This window comes from Mercenaria mercenaria, chromosome 13 (genome assembly GCF_021730395.1).
Source record: "Mercenaria mercenaria strain notata chromosome 13, MADL_Memer_1, whole genome shotgun sequence".
In the NCBI taxonomy this organism is placed as follows: Eukaryota; Metazoa; Mollusca; class Bivalvia; order Venerida; family Veneridae; genus Mercenaria; species Mercenaria mercenaria.
Window position 1 is genome coordinate 50,983,403 of NC_069373.1, and position 19,520 is coordinate 51,002,922.

Here is a 19,520-nt window from a genome sequence, read left to right on the forward strand (position 1 = left end):
TTTTCATTAATAGAAAATCTCCAAAAGCCTAATGTTAAACAAACCTCGTTGCTAAATATAAGCCATGTTTGATGTTCTTTAACACCGGATCTATTTACTGATATATGATTATTCTTTGTTCTTAGTTTTTTTTTTCAGAAATCACACTGCTGAAAGAGAAACAACTTTCGGATGTAAACGGAATACAAGTTTTCAAAACCTCTTACCAAAGTACCAGATTTCTGTCTTTGAGAATAAGCAATACTCTCTGCTATTCAGATACAGAAAACACATTTTTTCTACAGATTCAGCAAAACATTCTATATTTTTAATACTTTCTATCTTTCAGATTAAGCAACTGTGTTCTATCTTACAGATTAAGCTATTATGTTCTATCTTTCAGATTAAGCAACTATTTTCTATCTTTCAGATTAAGCAACTATGTTCTATCTTTCAGATGACGCAACTATGTTCTATCTTTCAGATTAAGCAACTACGTTCTATCTTTCAGATTAAGCAACTATTTTCTATCTTTCAGATACTGAAAATACTTTTTCTTCTTTTTCTTTTCTTTCTTTCAGATTAAGCAGCTACTTTCTATCTTTCAGATTTAGCAAATACGTTTTTTTTTTCACATTAAGCAAATATATGTACTCTCTATCTTTCAATTTAACATATACTGTAAATACTTTCTGGTTTCACATTTAGCAAACATGTTCTATGTTCTAATGAATGGTACCTTCTACGAAAATGATTATTAAACATTGTGTTCACTGTTTAACGTTTTAAGTTTGTGACATAGACTAAAGTACTTTTTTTTGATTAGCTACAAACATGAACATTTTGTTAACATTTTAGGAACAAATATCTCAAGAGAGAAAGCTCGCGAAAGAAAGAAAAGAAATCTCACACCTCTGGAATCTGAATGAAGACCCCGCTCTCACCGGAAAAATTATTCATTATATAAAACCAGGTCAAAGTCAGTATGAATTAACTGACAAATAAACACCTCAATATGGAACTGTTATGCTTCTTTATTTATATCCAATAACATAGTTTCGCGCTAAGGTGACTCCTTGCGTATGACTTCTATGACACTCAATCAAAATTTATCTTAAACAGTGCACGTGGTTGTATAATATGTTAATGTGATGAGAAACAAAGAAATAAATTAAGCCCACGGTACATTTTTTCACACTTGCAATTCTATGTTCGAAACTGCTAACTGGTGCGGGTAAAATGATGTATATGGAATCAGTATGCGTAAGAATGCTCATCTTTTTCAAGATAAGGTGTGATAATTACCTTGACAAAAATATACTAAAAACTGTTTTTCAGGATGCTTTACCTCAGTAGGTAACAAAAGAGCTATGAATTCACAAAAAATTGAACTGCATGAACCAAGGTATTTTTTTTTCTAATTTCATATAAGATTGATACTGACTTGTATGTTAGTCGCCTCCTTTTTCAATAGGTTCCTATTAATACCACTAAACGTTTAGATTGATATACTTAACAAACAAGGATAGGATAGATATTCAATAATTCAACAGGAGACGTTACGTCCCAAAAAATGCAGACCTCCTCCTTCTTTAATAACCGTGATATTTCCTTTTGATCATCTTTGCTTTGTTTTTATTTGCTTACTTTCGTACTACTGAAATATGCAAATGAGCTACTGCCAAATGTAGTTATTCAAAGCTTCCCTTTTTTCAGCATTGCACAAGAACTTTGTATGATACAGAACAAGAATACCACGATAACTATAATGCCGTTGAGTGGCCAGATAAGGGTTAACGGCATGAATATCACGGGACAAACAACTCTGAAACATCAGGACAGGTAAGTCTGTATAACTCTATTCAGATGATTTTAGACGACGAAAAAAAGAACTTCCAATAAGAAAAACTACATCCAAAGGAGGCAGTCGCTTCCACATGTACACAGAGACTGAACAAATGTGCACATTAACACAGTAAATACAATGATGAAGATCTAGAAGTTAACATGCAAACAGACACAAACATACGTGAAGAAAGAAAACAACAGGGAACGGCCAGATGGTCAGAAGCAAAACCGTCACTGGGAAGTCTATCGCCAGTCCCTACCAATTTAACCGTCACCATGTTTATATGTTACAATACAGTGTGAATAAAATTACTTCTAACATAATTACTATAAATAGATTCTGGTGTCATCATATTATCACCATCATAAAAGGTTGTTCTGAAAACAAGATGCAACAATTGAAAAACATGTTTTGATATAGACAATGAAAATTTGAAACTTTTTAAACTGTCATAAAACTATACTATACTACTTGCTTTGTTTAAAAAGTTGATTGAATGTCTAGAGAGTCTTTACTACAACAGTGGTACTGTAAGAGGTAACAAAAAATTATATCGAATCAGTTATATTTGTACCATTTCAGGGTTTTCTTCAGTGCAAACAATGTGTTTGTACTCCATAATCCCGTGGAGGAGAGACTGTTAAAACAATCTGGTAAAGTGATAAAACCTGTCACATTTGAGATGGCACAAAATGAAATTGGAGAACACAGTAATGTTCAGTCAAAAGGTGTGTTGTTTTTGAATCATACATATACTATTTTAAAAACAGAAACTGACCACTTGCAAATTTTGGCTATACATAGAACATTTTATTTTGAGTAAGTAAGAATTTGTTATAGATACTGCCGCTATATGATATCTTGGAAGGTAAAATATTAGTATTAGAGTTATGCCATGATTGATTAGTTCTAGACGAATCTAATATCCTGTACGAATATGTGTTTTCTCTAAGTAAATGCAAATTTATATGCTTTGCAAAAGGGTATGGCTGGTTTAGAGACGAAATCGCAGAGACGCTGATCCTAACTCACGAAGCAAATGCCATAGCGCTGGAACTGAATCGAGGAATAAGGTTCGAACCCGTTATAGTCCCAGCAATGGTTCTTGGAGATAAGACTAAACACTCGAAGGCGAGTATTCTGATATTATATGCATTTCGTTTTTAAAACAAAGATGAATGTAAAGATAACTAAACAATATTTGTACTGCAGATCTGACTAATAGTGTTATGTTTGATAAATGTATGTCATAAGAACAGACCCTTCGATGTTTTACACACAAGTGAACTCGTTTCAAATACAACACTGAAATGTTATCCAAAATATCTATACACCAAGCTGATAACTTTTAATATTGCTCCACAACAATGAGTGCATTTACCGACTCTACACTTGTGCGACTTGGTTTATGAATTGCAGGTATTTATACGCGTTGATACAACTGAAGGTGGTCAGTTTCTGTGGGGGAAGAACCATTTTCAGGACAGGTTTGATCTTATGATGGAAGTCTTTAGGAACTTCGAACGTGGAGTAGAAGACTGGGAACCTAAAACAAAGGTGTTTGATTTTTCTCTTAGATGTAGATCTCTATTAATGAAATTACAGACGTCACGTTTTCTTATATTTATCATTTTGCAGTATATCTAATATTTTATTTAAATTGAATACATACTCGTTTCATTATTAATATTCAATATTTCTTTTACAGATTACACTATATTCATCAAAATCATTATTAAATTAATGTACTGGTGTTCATTTGTTACATTATCGGTAAACAGTTAACAGGTGTAGCCATTGTGCCTTTTGAATCACTGGCTTACACGTTGGACATAGAAGAGCAAATGATTGGTATCTATGACTACCAAGCTCGTCTTGTGGGTCATCTCGGCGTTTGTCTCGTACCTTGCACTGAAGATTATTATTATTATTATACCAGATTTGTTGAGCGCCCTTTTCATATGTAATATACGTTCAAAGGCGCTTTACAATTAAACATGTGACACATCGCAGATATGTAGGAAAATAACAAAACAAGACATATGCAATCACAAAACTGAGATGGAGAAGAAATGTCGGATGAATTATCTGTGCAGGAACCACTGGATTTGGTAAATATTTTCAGATATCTTGTGAGAAGGATGTAAAATGAATCCACGTACTTGGACAGAGTGTTGATATATTTTCTGATCCTTTTTAGACCATAGAGTCCGTTCAGTGTGTCTGTATAATATAATATTGCTTAAGCCGGTGTTCGGGGGAGAGAGAGATGTTGCATATTTCGTCACTTCCCACAAACAAACTGAATCAAAACAAGTCTGCTATCATTTTGCTTGGTTATGTTCTATGCTACCACAGAATGTTATAAACTTTACTTATTACATGGTAAAAGCGAATGAACACATCACATCAGCTACACATTAAAAAGTCTTTCGCAAAATACCTTGCTAAGAAATGTTTATATTATGTAGTTTTATATACATGTATATGTTTATTTGACTGAACATAACAGAGAAAAAAATAATATGATTTATTTTCAAACATCCAGATCTTCTTTTAAAGCGACTTGTTCACACTATATTTGGAAAACATTTTTTTCTCTTGTCGGTGCTGTGAAAGTGGTCAGGGATGCACACTTACTGACATATGAATTTTTGAAGGATATCCTAACAAATCACCAGCTATATTGTGCAGAAGGTATTAAGCTGTTGTAACGCTTTTGAATTAATGGAGAAAATCAACATTCTTTTTGCCTTTTTACCAATATATAAAACTTATTTTCACTCACTTTATCATTTTTCAGTGTCATATATACAGTCTATGCAAAATTTGATGGACATGAACATATTAAAAATATTCACCTCAGCTGTGGACGAGAAGCTTTAAATAAAGACATTTCGTTCAAAGTGAAGATCAAGGGGTCCGTCGGAATTCCAAAACGATTTAAATCGGTATATCTTTGTTGTTTTTAGTTTGTTTTACTTCAGTAAGTTACAAGCGTTCTTCATAATAGAATGAAATAGTTTAATATCGAAATATATTAATCTTTTATATATTGTGCTTGATACTGACACTGGCACCAAGACCAAAAAGAATAAAAACGCACTGTGAGAAAATGCCATATTACATGTTTGACCCTACTACTAGGTATGATATAAGGCTCTTAAAGTACACCTAAAGGTAGGGTATAACATGTACAGTATTTTTTCTGGTCTGGTGCCAGTGGATAGTGCTATTGAAAACATATAACAGTCTTTTTAATGCTTCCGCATAGTCTTGTTATATTGTGATGTTGTACGTTATCATTATGTCTTGCCAAAATAAATCTTTTTTCGTGATTATGTTTTCTATCTTCGATATTTGGTAATATCTGACGTTTTGCAAAGTTTTCAGTTGTTCTGATTTAAATAACAGATATGGCTTTACAGGAATGCCAGAAAATCATGACTAAAAAGAGGAAATGTTAATTTTTATGAACTTGTTTTTCTTTCTACTCAATTCTTGTAAGTTTTGTATTCATGTCTTCAATAAAACCTATCAATTTTTTTTACGCGTCTGCATAATGTGAAGATGTGCCCTTAAACAACAGTCTTGCAGTCAGCCGTTCCGTTTGCAGAAGTATCCAACTGAACATTGATTTAAAATAGTTTCATAGAGATGTATTACGATTTAAATGTGTTCAGTTTCAACTGTGTTTTCTCTAAATTGGATCAAATTTCATTTTGGCAATCAGTTCTAAGCCTTACCTTGACTTAGAATTAAGCAGTAGTTTGACTTAAGTATTGGAATAAACTATCGGGCTTCTTGAAAATCAGTTCTCAGTTATAACCTTGAGGCTGTAGCCTATTGAGTATTACCTGTTTACCTTCTAGTCCTGGTGCCACTACACTTTCCACACTGAGCAAGACCGGATTTATACAGATGAAGTGCATGGTGTTGTTCCTAAATACAGTTTTGAACATCTGCATCAATTGAAAAAGATGTCACATGCGGTGTGTAATGAAGTAGTTTAGAACATTTTATCATATCGTCCCGGGATTTTGCATTTCTTAACAGTCCTATATGATTGAAATTCTTAGGGAACGTGATCATGGAATGTAATTTCATTGTGTGCCCTTAACTCCGTCTTTCAGTCTTTAATATTTCTAGTATCTAATACAATTTCAAAGTGAAAGCAAACTTCACCATAAATAATTATAATAATTTTTCTCATGTACAGACAATCGAATACCTAGAGGAAAGTTCACTGATGACAGAACTGTATGGGAGGCAGAAGCGAACGGAGGATCCGCGAAGAGGAAGTACTCTTGATGCATTTACGCTCTCAAATAAGCACCGTTTGAGCCATTCCACAAGTTTAACAAACAACAATTGTTTATATTCTCCTAGCTTGTGATAGCTATGCCCAAAAATCAATGAGTGGAATACTTCTCGAAGAGGATAGTGAGAGTGAAGATGAGGCTGACAGAAATAAATTGTAATCTATAGATTTGTATATTTGGTAAAGTAAGCTAACGCTGTTTTAGAAATTTTATTCTATATAGAGTATTGAAAGAAATGAAAGTTCATAACTGATGTTAACTACACTTGATACTTGCCAGTGAAGTTTGTAAGGGCTTTTAGACGGCGCGGTTGTCAAACTTTGCACATTATTGAGAGACAAATCAGCTCACGATAAATATATTCAGTGAATTAATTTAATATCATGGGCATTTTTGTACGTAATTGTTACAGTTTTTTCATGGGAATATAAGTTCGTGGGTGCATGTTATAAAGATTAAGGACATAAGTACATGGGACTTAAATTTGTTGGGATGGGATTGTGTGGATTACTGCAACCATGAAATCCGAGAAAATTTCTCCCACGAATATCAAATGAAGTCACAATAATACAATACTACATTTTATTTTCGGCAATTTCGGGTCGTTTCATTTAGACATTGTATCTGCCAGCTAGGTTTTTATTTTACCTATCAGTATCTTATGATTCTGATTTTTAAAATGTTAGATGGACGTCGTGAGCGACTCATGAAGTCCAGTAATAATATTTCACAAAGTTTTGGATATATTTACAGCCAGAAGAGACACACATTATTCTGAGACGGCGGGGTTATCTCGTAGGACGTCTGTCGAATATGACGGAAACAGTCGAGGCACAACAAATCCCTGACATTCTTTTAAATAGTTCTAAAAAGAGTTTAGACAATTTATCGACGTCTATGATAGAAAGGACAGGAATAGCTTCTATTATGGAAGAAGTTATAAAAAGAGATGGTTTGCATGCAAATATTGAATGAACTAGAATGTGTCTGTAGGACACAGGGTGTTCCCCCCACTGGTACATTTGTCACAAATAAGGTGAAATAATTCAAATGTCTGCAATCTTAATGGGGTATAGCCTCAAAAAAATATGAGAAGGTTTCATTATTCTATATCATATACTTTTTGAGATATGAGCATCAGAAACAAAAAATCCACTATTTTGGCTATTTCATGGGCCATAACTCTGTAATAAATGCTAATTTTCTCAAGAAGAATGCCAAGTGTGAAAGGTCACATTATGATAAAGACTCGAGCAAGGTTTCATGAATTTACATTAAATATTTTCTGAGTGAGGCATATAATTAGGTGAATTTACTATATCAGGGGCCGTAACTCTAAAAATAGGGGGAAGACTCAGATAAAAAATAGTAGATGCGCAAGTTCATATCATGATAAAGACTCGTGCAAGGTTTCATCAATTTATATCAAATACTTTCTTAGCTAGGGGTGTCACAAGGTGAAAATGTGCATTTTTGACTATTTCAGGGGCCATAACACTAGAAATAGGGCACGGACTCATATTAAAAATGGGAGATGCGCAAGTTCATATCATGATTAAGACTCATGAAAGGTTTCATGAATCTATATCAAATACTTTTTGAGCTAGGCGTGTCACAAGGTGAAAATGTGCAGGTTTTACTATTTCAGGGGCCAATACTCTAAAAAAAGGGGGGCGGAGCCAGATAAAAATAGGAGCTGCGTAAGTTCATATCATGATAAAGACTCATGCAAGGTTTCATGAATCTATACCAAATACTTTATGAGCTAGGCCTGTCACAAGGTGAAAATGTGCATTTTTGACTATTTCAGGGGCCATAACTCTAAAAATAGGGGGCGGAGCCAGACGATAAATAAAAGGTGCGCAAGTTCATATCATGATAAAGACTCATGCAAGGTTTCATCAATTTATATCAAATACTTTTTGAGCTAGGCGCGTCACGAACCTCGGATGGACGCACGCACGCACGCACGGACGCACGGCCGGACGGACGCACGGACAAGAACAAATCTATATGCCCCCACCACTCATGGGGGAGGGCACAAAAGGTATTATCTCTTCAGTTTTAGATGATTTTTTGTATATACATGTAAAATATAAGGGATTATTATGATTCTTAAGGTTCGTTTTTCATTAGTTTTGTCTGTTTGTTTGTTAGTTTTTCCCCTTGTTTGTTCTTCTGTCATGCAAAACACAAACGTTTTTTGAAACATCAAGACCTCAAAGCATGGATAATATGTCTATAAAACAACTTTTACAAAATGGCCCGTTTAATGTCGCCGAGAAGAAAATACAAAGTATATAATTTATATCTGATTTTCGCAAAACATAATGACTTCTTTTTATTGCAGTCTTACTCTCTTTACAGGTTAATGAAAGCAGATTGAGTTGAAAAGAAATACAACGTGTTAGGCTATCACAGTAAAAGTTTATGACGCTATCAGTGAAAATAGGTGTCTTGATTATAAACAAACCACTCTCTAAGTGTAATTTAAATTCCTCGTATTCAAACAGCATCATCTGATTATCTTATTACGCAAAGTAAAACATACCAACGGCCGAAATCGTGAATTAATTTGCAAAAGTAACCAAGTCTATGTATATAACTTTAAAAATCGTTTCTTCGTTCGTTTCAAAGTCATTCTTGGCTGGATCAATGCTAAGTCTTGTAACACAAGTTCCGTATATTTCAACTTCATGGTAATTAAAGTAGAGATACAAATGTTACTACAAGTATTATAGAAGCAAAATTTTGCCTGTAATAAATTTCGTCTTTTTCACTTTATATTGTCTATTTTGTTAATTTGGCATCAGTGCTAAAAATTAAAAACCAATAAGTTTTATTTGTATACATACACACATTCATGCATTCATACATATACCTGTTGTATAGCTGAATATTAAAAGAATCTTTCACCGGTTGTAGGTACAGATGAAATTTAACTAATAATTATAAAAATGAAAAAGAAACTAAACATGATTTTCTTTATAGCACTGTTTTCGTATAGTAACGTGTTCATGAAAAATAACCTCTGGAAAAAGGAAATACTTTTTAAAGAACAGCAACGCAATGTTCCGATTTAGTTTTGTCATCTAACTTTATGCATTTTCAATAATAAACTATAACGAATAAAAAGGAATTAAAAGGAATTTGAAGTTTTCATCCGTATTTTGTGTAAAAAATAAATATCAATGCATTAGTCTATTACACAAATGTAGTTCGTTCGACGTCATGAGAATGTTTTGCGCCGATGAAAACAAACGGAAATTCCAGATTCCCGCGCAAAAAAAGAACTGATTCGTGTTAGTTCGTCATCAGATCTCGTTCAAGTTTTCTTAATCTTAGTTTTATTAGAACCAATTCATCCTCTGCCATAACCTTACAGATCTTTTCCAAACACTCTTGCATTGTACGAGGGGACTTGTGTGCAGAGTAAAGCATACCAAGGCCCGGAAACGTATACTTCGAATATTTTTCAAAGAACGACCATTTCATTTCCTCCGTTTCTGAATACAGCTGTTTTGCATCACTGATTTCTTTACTATACGACTTCAGCTGGTTTTCAATATCTTTCTCAGACATATCAACTTCTTCTGCAAACTGTTTTAACGAGGCTTTGTCGATACAATATCTCTCTCGACATGTTTCAAATATTTTAGTCACATGGTACGTGTCCAGCGTTGACTCGAGTTTTGGGATTGGTAAAAATCCAGTGACTACAGACGCGACCTTTCTACCGATGAATTCTTTCTCAACAGTTTCTGTTTTTGATTTGATTGTTTTTTCCATGTGCACATACAAAAGATAGCATAGAGCCTTCACTTTCATGCTTAATAGACTTTTAAGCTTATCCACCAGAGAAACAAAGTCGTATTTTGTTTTGTCCCGTGAAGTTATTAGGTAAATAACATCACGATAATTTTGCAGATCTAACTTACCCTTGTCTATATTGCTCTCTATGCCAGTTCTGATAATTTTCATGCATGTATACTCACTGAAATTATCTGGATCGTCTTCTCTGGAGTTACGTAGATCAGTATCAATTTTTGTCCGGACGAAAAGAACATTTCGATGGACTTCCATAGCTTTCTTTGCTATCCACAAATCATTTTCGGTAAAGCGCTCACTGGACACAATAACAATTACGCTGGAATCGAGCAGTTTGGTTTTCTCCATGTAGTCATCTTTTGAAAAGTCTTGAGTTCCAATTCCAGGATAGTCTTTCAGTATAACATGGTCATGTCCTGGATATGGATAAGACTGTATTGTTTTCGTTGTTTCTGAGACACCCACTGCAGCCGCCCCTTTGTCTCTGGGTTTCAGTCCTCTCAGAGCATTTATAAGACTTGATTTTCCAGCACCAGTTTTACCTGTTACACCGACAATCAGTTTCTTGTCTTTCCAAGACTCAAAATTCTTAGCAATGTAACTACTCAATCCATGTAGAGTAGTATTCCCCATTTCTGAATTCAGTTCTTCTTCATTTATGAACGATCGGAAATTCTACAAAATATTTGCAAGAGAAATAGTTTTTGTTGTACAATTGCCATAGATACTATGCGTATCTTTTACAGAAAGCTACTAAGTGAAATTTTAATAACAAAGCAAGTCTGTTACACCCTCTTTTAAGAACCGTCGTTTATATGACTGAAAAATTGTTGAAAAAGACGTTAAACCCGAACACACACACTCACACACTTTTAAGGAGGTAGGTTACCTTCATATTTTTATGTGCGCATGTCCAACCGGAAGCTAACGTGACGATTTACGACGACGTTTACGACAAATTAAATGTGTTTGTATATTCATTCTCCTGAAAACAAATCATGAACCTACCTCCGATCTGATACTTTATGGTTTAATAATGCAGAAATAATGAATCAGTTGTGGCAGAAACGCTTCAAAACAATGTTGCCTTAAAATGACGTCATTGACGTCATGACGTTACGTGTCAGTTACCGCGCAAAATTAATAGCTTTTATCTTGAAAGTACGTAATTTTGTGCATTTTCTTTATTCTAACTATCTTCAAATAACAAATATTTGCTGAAATATTTGTTATGAATCTTTTGCTCTGAATAATCATCAATATTTTGCTTCTTTTATGTAGTTATATTGAAACGTTATGCGGATTGTAAGAAAATAGATGATGGTAACCAATATTATTTGGAATATAGTTGGATGAAAGGTTACTTGTAACGGCCATTTTCAAATAAAAAAATCTAGCAGTTTGATTTGTAATACCTATCTTTCAGGTTCTGTTGATAATTTGTTACTTATATACTAAAAATAAGATCTAAAACTGTTCAAATTACAGTAGAAAAAATGTGGTTCCTTGAATTTAATGAATGTTACCATGGAAACGAAGCCCGTGACCTATGTATCTAAATGTAAAATTCAAAAGCGTTGACACTGGTCTATTTAAGAAACACAACTTCGGCTTTTTATTTTCATTTCAACAATATCCATTACAATAATATCAGCATGCTGAACGATTTTTCCATGAAAAATGCCAGGCGAGGGGTACTGCCGTATGTATTCTAAGCTGTGAAATTTGTTTGAATCAACGCAAATAACAAGAAAATATAACTTACGTTAGAAATAATATGTTTTAAAGCTACATTAACTAGAAAGATAATCTTATTCAATATATTTTTATAAGAAATTACGACAAAAAGCAAGATATAAGCTATTTTAAACATCTCTGTTGCCATGGTTACTGTAAACTTTAAGAAAAATAGGGTACCATGTAAAGTGCATGGTATTCTGCTTATAATATTTCCCAAATATTCCATGTTAGTCATTAATAGAATGCCACTTAAGCCGTCGAAAACCCCTATTTTTATACATAGTTATTTAAAAATGAGAGAAAATGCGTTACCATGGAAACACGAGCCCCGCGACATATGCATTTAAAGCTTATATTAGAAAGCTAATGTGCATACTAGTAAAATTATCAATTATGCAGACTTCTACGGATATTAATGAAACTAAAATACACTGAAAAGTGTTAAATATCCGTATTTTCCTTCTTCTTTTAATATGAAATACCTTTAGAGGGTCATGTTCTTCAAACCTAGATAAAAACTGAATTTGAAGGGACAGAGACAAACGGAATTGAGATTGTAGCAGGTAAAACTTCATATTACACGAAATACAAACAAATGCTGCGGTTAAACTAACTTGCATTTACCCTTGTAACAAGGTAACCTACCTCCTAAAGACACATTTTGGTGATAATATAGAGCTATACAGCGGATCAGTAGTGTTTAAGACTAAACTGGCATCTTTTAGCCTTATCTGCATCGTTTCACTTTGTTCCAAACTATTATTTGCCAGTAAACCATTGAAATGCTTAAGACTGATTTCCATAGGCCTTAAAAATTGGTCATTAGTCGCATCTGTTATTTACAATTTCTCAGATTCAAAAGTCCAGTTTGTGCCAGTAACTAAGAATGGTTAAATCTAATATAAAGTCATGACGGTTGAGATGATGAATTCATTTTATATCTATTCTTACGAACTGTTATATTTCAAATTATGTGTTCTTTGAAAATGGATTTAATACAGTTTTTATAATCTTAGATACAAATAGGCAAAGTAATATTGATCATTAAGATTTAACTCACGTCATATTCCCTGATATGCTTTGTAAACCCTTCTTCCTCATTTATTGATGAACCGACATCGTCACTTGAAACACACGCATCGTCTAAACTTGCCATAATGAACAGTCACACCACTTTACCGCTATAAAAGATTGCATACTACATGATTTCATCATCTAAGATATGATTTCAATTGTTGAAATTGAAATGTACGGCTGTAAAAAATAGAGGTTTTTTTTCACGAACTTTTGATTGATTCTTCTCTGGTTTTGTTTTCAACAACAGTATTTCAGTCATATAGATCGATAAATAGTTTTATTTCTGTGTACAATGTACATTTTCATGACAATATATATAACAACATTCAGATAACAATGAACAAGTATGCATGTTAAATAAAGTCATGTCATATACATTATAACATAAAGGATGACACACAAAAAAAGATTGAAATCATCTCTTATTTCCATTTTGGTCCTTGTGTAGTATAATATGGTATGACATGGGAAGACATATTCCAAAAAAAAAAAAGACTTAGGTTATGACAATTCATAGATATAGAATTATACAAAAAAAACACTATCACGATCACAATAGATGGATTAAAAACAAGTATTATATAGCATCTTAACTGTCATAGTGAATAGTCACCACAGTTAACACGTAGTTATCAAATTCTTCAGTAGTCGCCGTATAGACGCGGGCTCAATATAATAGTGGTTATTTAGCCTAATCAATGTTCATAGCTTTTTCTACTTACTTATTCTCTGCACCTTACTGACAACTTACACATATACATCACATGTGGACAGATATTTTATATTCTGTGAAATGATAACGAAGAACGTACATATCGCCAGAGGTGCGAACTTACGGTCATTGTATAAGTGGAATTGTATGATCCATTTATTAGAAGCCTTTATGATCTCTTTTGGGTAGAACTGTAATTGTGCTTTATCTACTGAGCTAACATACTTTAAAGGTCCCTGCCCGAGACTGAAGTTGAACCGCAACGATACGGCAACTATTGAAGAATTTGATAACTACGTATTAACTAGAGTGAAGGTATATTTCTTATTAGTTAAGGGGACGCATATTGCTACATTCACAGTTCATACAGAAATGCGGAAGGGGTGCATATTCAAGAAATCGATGGTGGGAAAATAAAAAACATATTCCTAAACTGATATAATACTGATGGACACCTGTAATTGTCAGTATTTTGTGGATAAGGATGTGGTACTATGAATGTAATAGGAAAACAGAGGTCTTTGTGAAAGAACATTCAACACAAAATATTAAGTTTTTGTATAAGGAAAAAAACAGGTTTTTTACAATAACAGTGTTCCAGATAATGTTGAAGAGATGAGATTTTCTTTCTAACACACCAGGTTTGCTTAAACATGTAAAAATTTAACACCACGTCATTTCAGCTCGGGATGGACGCCATATTTCTCATTGATAAAAATGTAAACAAAAAAAATCAGAGTGGGATTAGCATTGCAAGGGCATAACATGACATTCTACACAATGAATACCTTAGAACAGATATCTAAGATGCTACACAGGTCAGGCGGGTTAAATGCATAATGGCGATCACTTGAAATTCATCTTGAAAAGGTGGTTAATTTTAGTTTATTTACATGGTTTTTAATTTTCCCACGACTTCTCGGCGATTCACTGCAAATGTATTACTGCGCCGGACGAAAGGTAACTCTAATAAAGAACGGGAGACAACTTAGGTGTCAGCACGTGTACGATTTTTAAAAAAAAAAACATGTCGATAATTATAATTTCTTATCAAATAATGAATCCTATTCAGATATTCGTCTTTAATATTAGAAAATTATTAATTTCTGTGGACATTTGTCAAAAAATATTACTTACATTGGACTACTTTGCGCATCAAACTGGTTTCCGCTTCAGTTGTGAGGCACTTATAAGTACCGCACAGTATTATGGCGTTTTTATTTTTAGCAACATGTAAATAAACAATCAATACTTAGCAATCTCTTTTAAATCGAAGATATTGGAAGTTAGATAAACAGTTCCCAGTAGGCATTTGACGTCGGTTAGACGTCGTATAGACGTCGGACCCCGACGTCGGATTAACGTTGGATTTTGGTTGGATTTGCAAACCGTTTAGACGTCGGATCCTGACGTTGGCTAGACGTCGCAATCCGACATTTTTCCAACCTAAATCTAACCGCTTTTTAACCAAAATCTGACCAAATTTTCAACATTATTTGCAATCAAACAAGTAATCAACACATGTATTTTATCATCTTTATTTCATATTATGGCGACGTAAGTCTAATACAATAAGTCCAAAAAGTAATGCAGTAATTGAAACTTTCAAGTTTCGTCATTTTTGTATATGATTCTTCAACTCCGCCAACATTTCCACCTGAAATGTATAAAATTTGACAGTTTCATTATTTAACGTATACAAGTATACTAGTGCTATTACTAAGAACATAATTAATACGTGCCAAACAAATATGTAATATTTTAAATTCTATGAATAAAATATTCTATAACTTCGTAAAATGTAATTAAATGCAATTGCTTTTTAAATACTTAACAAACAAAAATAAGTCATTTTTTTTTTAAAAAAATACGGAATAAAAAACAGTATAACTTTCAAAATAAGTATTATTTTTAAAAATCTGTCACTCACGTTGCGGATCCTTCTCTTTGTGTAAAGTATTTATAAACTTGCTCTATCTTATCCCAATAAATATCAAATTACAGGAAGACTGTGTAAACCGATGCAGGCTTATCTCGCGAATGTGTGACTGGTAGACAGCATGTGTAGAAGAGAAGATCTTTGTGAATTTAGAATAATCTATACATGTGTATAGAATGCATATTTATCTTGAACAGTTTAAAGTTCGTGAAAAGAATCCGACTCCGAAAGCAGACAGTCTCATGCAATATTGCAACATTTATATTAATTAAATTAATATAATGTTTGTTGTGAGAATGAACTATTATTAATAAGTGCATGTCCAGGCCTTTATGAAAACAAGTAAATATCTTTAAACTATACTAGCAAAATTGTACCAGTTAGTTTTAAAACTAAAAACATTTATCAGACTTTCTATCCAACCTAATTCCAACGTCTTCTAGACGTCTAAGTCTGACGTCTATTAGACGTCGTGGATATGACGTTGGTTAGACGTTGGATCCAAGTCGCCGACGTCGCGACCAAAATCCAACGTCTAACCAACGTCGGTACGACGTCAGGTGTTTACTGGGTTGACTTGATGGCGCAGTAGGTTGAGTTGATAGAAATGGTATTGACTTAAATTTATGCTATTGTTTTGTTTGTTTACATTTCAAAGCGCCTTATTACTGTGCGATACCTATACGTTATACTTTTTGACAACAATAACAAAACACAAAATGAATCAATAAAGTCACTTATAGGTATCGCACAGTAATAAGGCGCTTTGAAATGTAAACAAACAAAACAATAGCATAAATTTAAGTCAATACACAACGTTTACGCTGACAACAGTAATTCCTCGTTGGCCGAGTGGTAATGGTACCCGTCTTATACTTTTTCGTCGGGAGTTCGATTCCCGGACCCGTAAAATAGTATTTTGAATAGTGTTTTTAATTTCTTTTTTTTCCAATACGATTCAACGAAAACAACGCAAGTTTGTTAATCTAGTACTAACTTGCTCACTAACTTATATATAAATGTCATTGTTAACACGTAATCATATTTAAATACTCTTCAATTTTAATATGATCTAATGTTTTTGAGGCTTTCGTGAATAAATTAGAAACCAGACAAAAACACAAAATTACACAAACTGCATAAATTAAATGCCAAAAAAACCCAAAAAACAAATGACGGATGCAAGGTTCGAACCATCAAAACTGTCACTACAAAATGATACCATTTCTATCAACTCAACCTACTGCGCCATCAAGTCAACTGTTTATCTAACTTCCAATATCTTCGATTTAAAAGAGATTGCTAAGTATTGATTGTTTATTTACATGTTGCTAAAAATAAAAACGCCATAATACTGTGCGGTACTTATATAAACCGACTGCTACTTAAATCAGTGTAAGTAAAGTTGTTGTTACAACATTATACATGTTCGTTACGTTATGAGATAAAGTTTATCTTGAACTGCATAATCCATTAATTACGTTTAGATGATATTGCATTTACAACTTATTTGACCCCGTTTATTTACGTGAATGACAGCATTCTCGTGCAACTCGTACAAACAGAGTTATGAAAAGTATGGTGGAGAATTCAAGGACAAATTATAAATGACATTAAAGTGAGGATAACTGTATATTCGTCCAGTTTTGATCATTGACATGCCTGCTGTGTATTAGTAACTTTTGTGAACAAGATTAGAATGTTACTTTTGCACATATACACATTGATTGGACCTCTCAACCAAATTTCATACCTTATTTTAGGGATTTTTAAGACAATACATTTTCAAAAGTTTGTTCAATGTGTTTTGATATTTAAGTGCATTGTAGTTCATGAATACCAATTTAAAAATTAATAATGGCAACATTTCTAGGCCCTTATTGTAAGCCACTAGACTTCTGTAACGATAAATGTTTAATGTATTAAGGGGAATATACTCTTTTAGTTTTGGAATGTGGTATTCCTTGACCACCGTATCTTTTCTTATGCACTACTTTGTAAACAAACTAAATAATGTGTTTTAGCTTACATATGCGAAATGAAAAGCAAGACAGTGACCATATTTAACATTCTTTCTTTAAATTAGAATCTGTAGGACATTGATAAATGTTTGGTCAAGGTGAAGCACTATTATTTTCGCACCAAAAAGTCTTAATTGTTGACTTTGAATGTACACAGTAAGTCTTATGTAATTCAACAATAACTTCCTTGTTTCAGTTTTCTCATTTTTATTTTAGTGAGCGATCCTTTGTGTACTTATAACAGTTGAAACAGTATCCATTTCATGTACCAAAACCTTGTACTTTTTTTGCAGGTAAATTTTATCATACCCCACCCACTTTTTTCTAATTTCAAAGTATGCGTCCCCTTAAGACCTCTTAAAATTTAAGCGATTAGGCATATACAAAAAAAGAAAAGTCTTACCTTGTTAACAAAGGAATAGCTATTTCATAAGAGGTTATGCCGACTAAACTTCCACAGTAGATGTCTTTTAAATCTATAATAGCACACGCCCAAGAGAACACGTAAAATGTTGATTATATTGATAGTACGTATCATAAGATCTACTATATCAGCCACTTGAAATTCTGTTATCAGATTTCAAATACACTTTGCACTGATAAAGGCTACTCGGTATTTTGAATCAATTTTCAGAAAATAGAAATAGGACTCATTCTTAAACACGCATACTTTCGTTAGAGTGGGTCATTTAATAGCCAATAATTACTTTGCGTAATATTTAGACTGAACGCGGCTATTTCGGGTCATTTCAGAGTATTAAGCTACAGTCACATATATCCGTGCGTTTAGGTACGGTGCGAATAGGATTAGTCTTTGGGTGTATAACTACGGAGCAGTACGTCTTAGTACGGGAAAAACAGGAAACAAACAAAACAATACAGGACGCGAATAAGTACGGATAGGTACGGGGTACTACGTTGAATTACGTTTTACTGCGCCTTGCAACTTGCCCAGCGCACGGACGGGTCTGCGGTAAACTACGTTAAACTATGCTTAATTACGAGCAGCCTCAGATAACTACGTTCAGCTACGGCGAGGTACGTAACAGCACGGATAACTACGTTTAAGTACGTTTAACTACGGATGAATAAGTTTCAGCCAGGTTGGACTGAAGTCACGCTCAAATGGCTACGGTTCGCTCAAACTTTTGTGCATGTTCAAAAGTTGGAGAAACTTGCAAGTTTGGAATAAGTTTTGAATACGTTTTGACCACGTTTTGGTATGGATTAATACGAATGACTACTCTGAGGTACGGATCGATACGGATTACTACGTTTCTGTCCGTAGCTAGACGTAGCTATCCGCGCCGTATGTGTGACTGGGGTATTACGAAATTAAGTTCTACATGTATATGTGAACCTACGGAAACTAATTTAGTGAAATGAGCTTCGGAATGCTTTGTAAATTTCGTGATCGTTCAAGTAAGACGTAACACCGTTAAGAACGCTATAATACTTTATTGTTGTAATTTAGAAAATTTTAAGACCCAAATTGTTGCCATATATAACATTGAAAAATATGTTGCTAAACGAACTCTCAAACATGAAAAGTTTGAAAAGTCATGGGAAAAGTTTAGAAACTTAGTTCTATAGAAATATCTCAATAAGAGAATATCATACATACTATATGAAAAGTCTGATATACTTTTATTTAAAGTTGTATACCTATATACATGTACATGTGTATTTAAATAAATATATTTTTTAATAACCACTCCTGTTTGAGAAAGAATTAGCAAAAAAGTGAAGTTTTAACCCCCCCCCCCCCCCCCCACTCCCCCGCTCCCGCCCCCACTCTCGTTTTTTCTCTTGAATATCTTACAGCAAGAAGGAAACCTTAGTAGTTTGCACCGAAGACCTTTTATAAGTTGGGGTTTTTTTTGTACACTGATAGAAACAAAAGCATACTGTCTTAGCTGTATCACTTGTTTTTGAAAATTGATACTGTATCTCTGGGTTTTATTTTCCAAATTTAATGAATTTTAACACAGACTGAAGAAAAACATTTGTATACTTATATTTTTTTTCAGCATGCTCATTATGTTAGAAATGG

General features: G+C 33.5%; 2 protein-coding genes across 7 annotated transcripts; one reads left to right on the forward strand and one right to left on the reverse strand.

Moving 5' to 3' along the window:
* Positions 1 to 607: 607 nt before the first annotated feature.
* On the forward strand, positions 608 to 8,269 carry LOC128547926 (kinesin-like protein unc-104). Of its 6 annotated transcripts, XR_008366773.1 has the most exons (10): positions 608 to 1,384; positions 1,696 to 1,821; positions 2,411 to 2,556; positions 2,811 to 2,901; positions 3,248 to 3,385; positions 3,537 to 3,939; positions 4,632 to 4,779; positions 5,701 to 5,820; positions 6,048 to 6,305; positions 6,904 to 8,269. XR_008366773.1 is itself a non-coding variant. In XM_053521817.1 (4 exons), the coding sequence occupies exons 1-4, from the start codon at positions 1,350 to 1,352 to the stop codon at positions 2,993 to 2,995; spliced, it is 492 nt and encodes a 163-aa protein (XP_053377792.1). In that variant the 5' UTR covers positions 608 to 1,349; the 3' UTR covers positions 2,996 to 3,082. The 6 variants fall into 6 exon arrangements, 1 of the variants encoding a protein (XP_053377792.1); XR_008366772.1 differs by having other exon boundaries at positions 6,048 to 8,269; XR_008366774.1 differs by having other exon boundaries at positions 3,610 to 3,939; positions 6,048 to 8,269.
* Positions 8,270 to 8,634: 365 nt separating this feature from the next.
* Positions 8,635 to 18,055, reverse strand: LOC128547925 (T-cell-specific guanine nucleotide triphosphate-binding protein 2-like). The gene is made up of 3 exons (XM_053521816.1): positions 17,871 to 18,055; positions 12,779 to 12,899; positions 8,635 to 10,653 (listed from the first exon to the last, which is right to left on the reverse strand). The coding sequence occupies exons 2-3, from the start codon at positions 12,872 to 12,874 to the stop codon at positions 9,454 to 9,456; spliced, it is 1,296 nt and encodes a 431-aa protein (XP_053377791.1). The 5' UTR covers positions 12,875 to 12,899; positions 17,871 to 18,055; the 3' UTR covers positions 8,635 to 9,453.
* Positions 18,056 to 19,520: the final 1,465 nt, after the last annotated feature.

Coding starts and splice junctions, on each gene's coding strand:
- LOC128547926 (XM_053521817.1), top strand. CDS start 1,350: ATGAATTCACAAAAAATTGAACTGCATGAACCAAG. Junction 1,822..2,410: donor ACTCTGAAACATCAGGACAG/GTAAGTCTGTAT, acceptor GTACCATTTCAG/GGTTTTCTTCAGTGCAAACA. Junction 2,557..2,810: donor CAGTAATGTTCAGTCAAAAG/GTGTGTTGTTTT, acceptor GCTTTGCAAAAG/GGTATGGCTGGTTTAGAGAC.
- LOC128547925 (XM_053521816.1), bottom strand. CDS start 12,874: ATGGCAAGTTTAGACGATGCGTGTGTTTCAAGTGACGATGTCGGTTCA. Junction 10,654..12,778: donor AGCATATCAGGGAATATGAC/GTGAGTTAAATC, acceptor AATATTTTGTAG/AATTTCCGATCGTTCATAAA.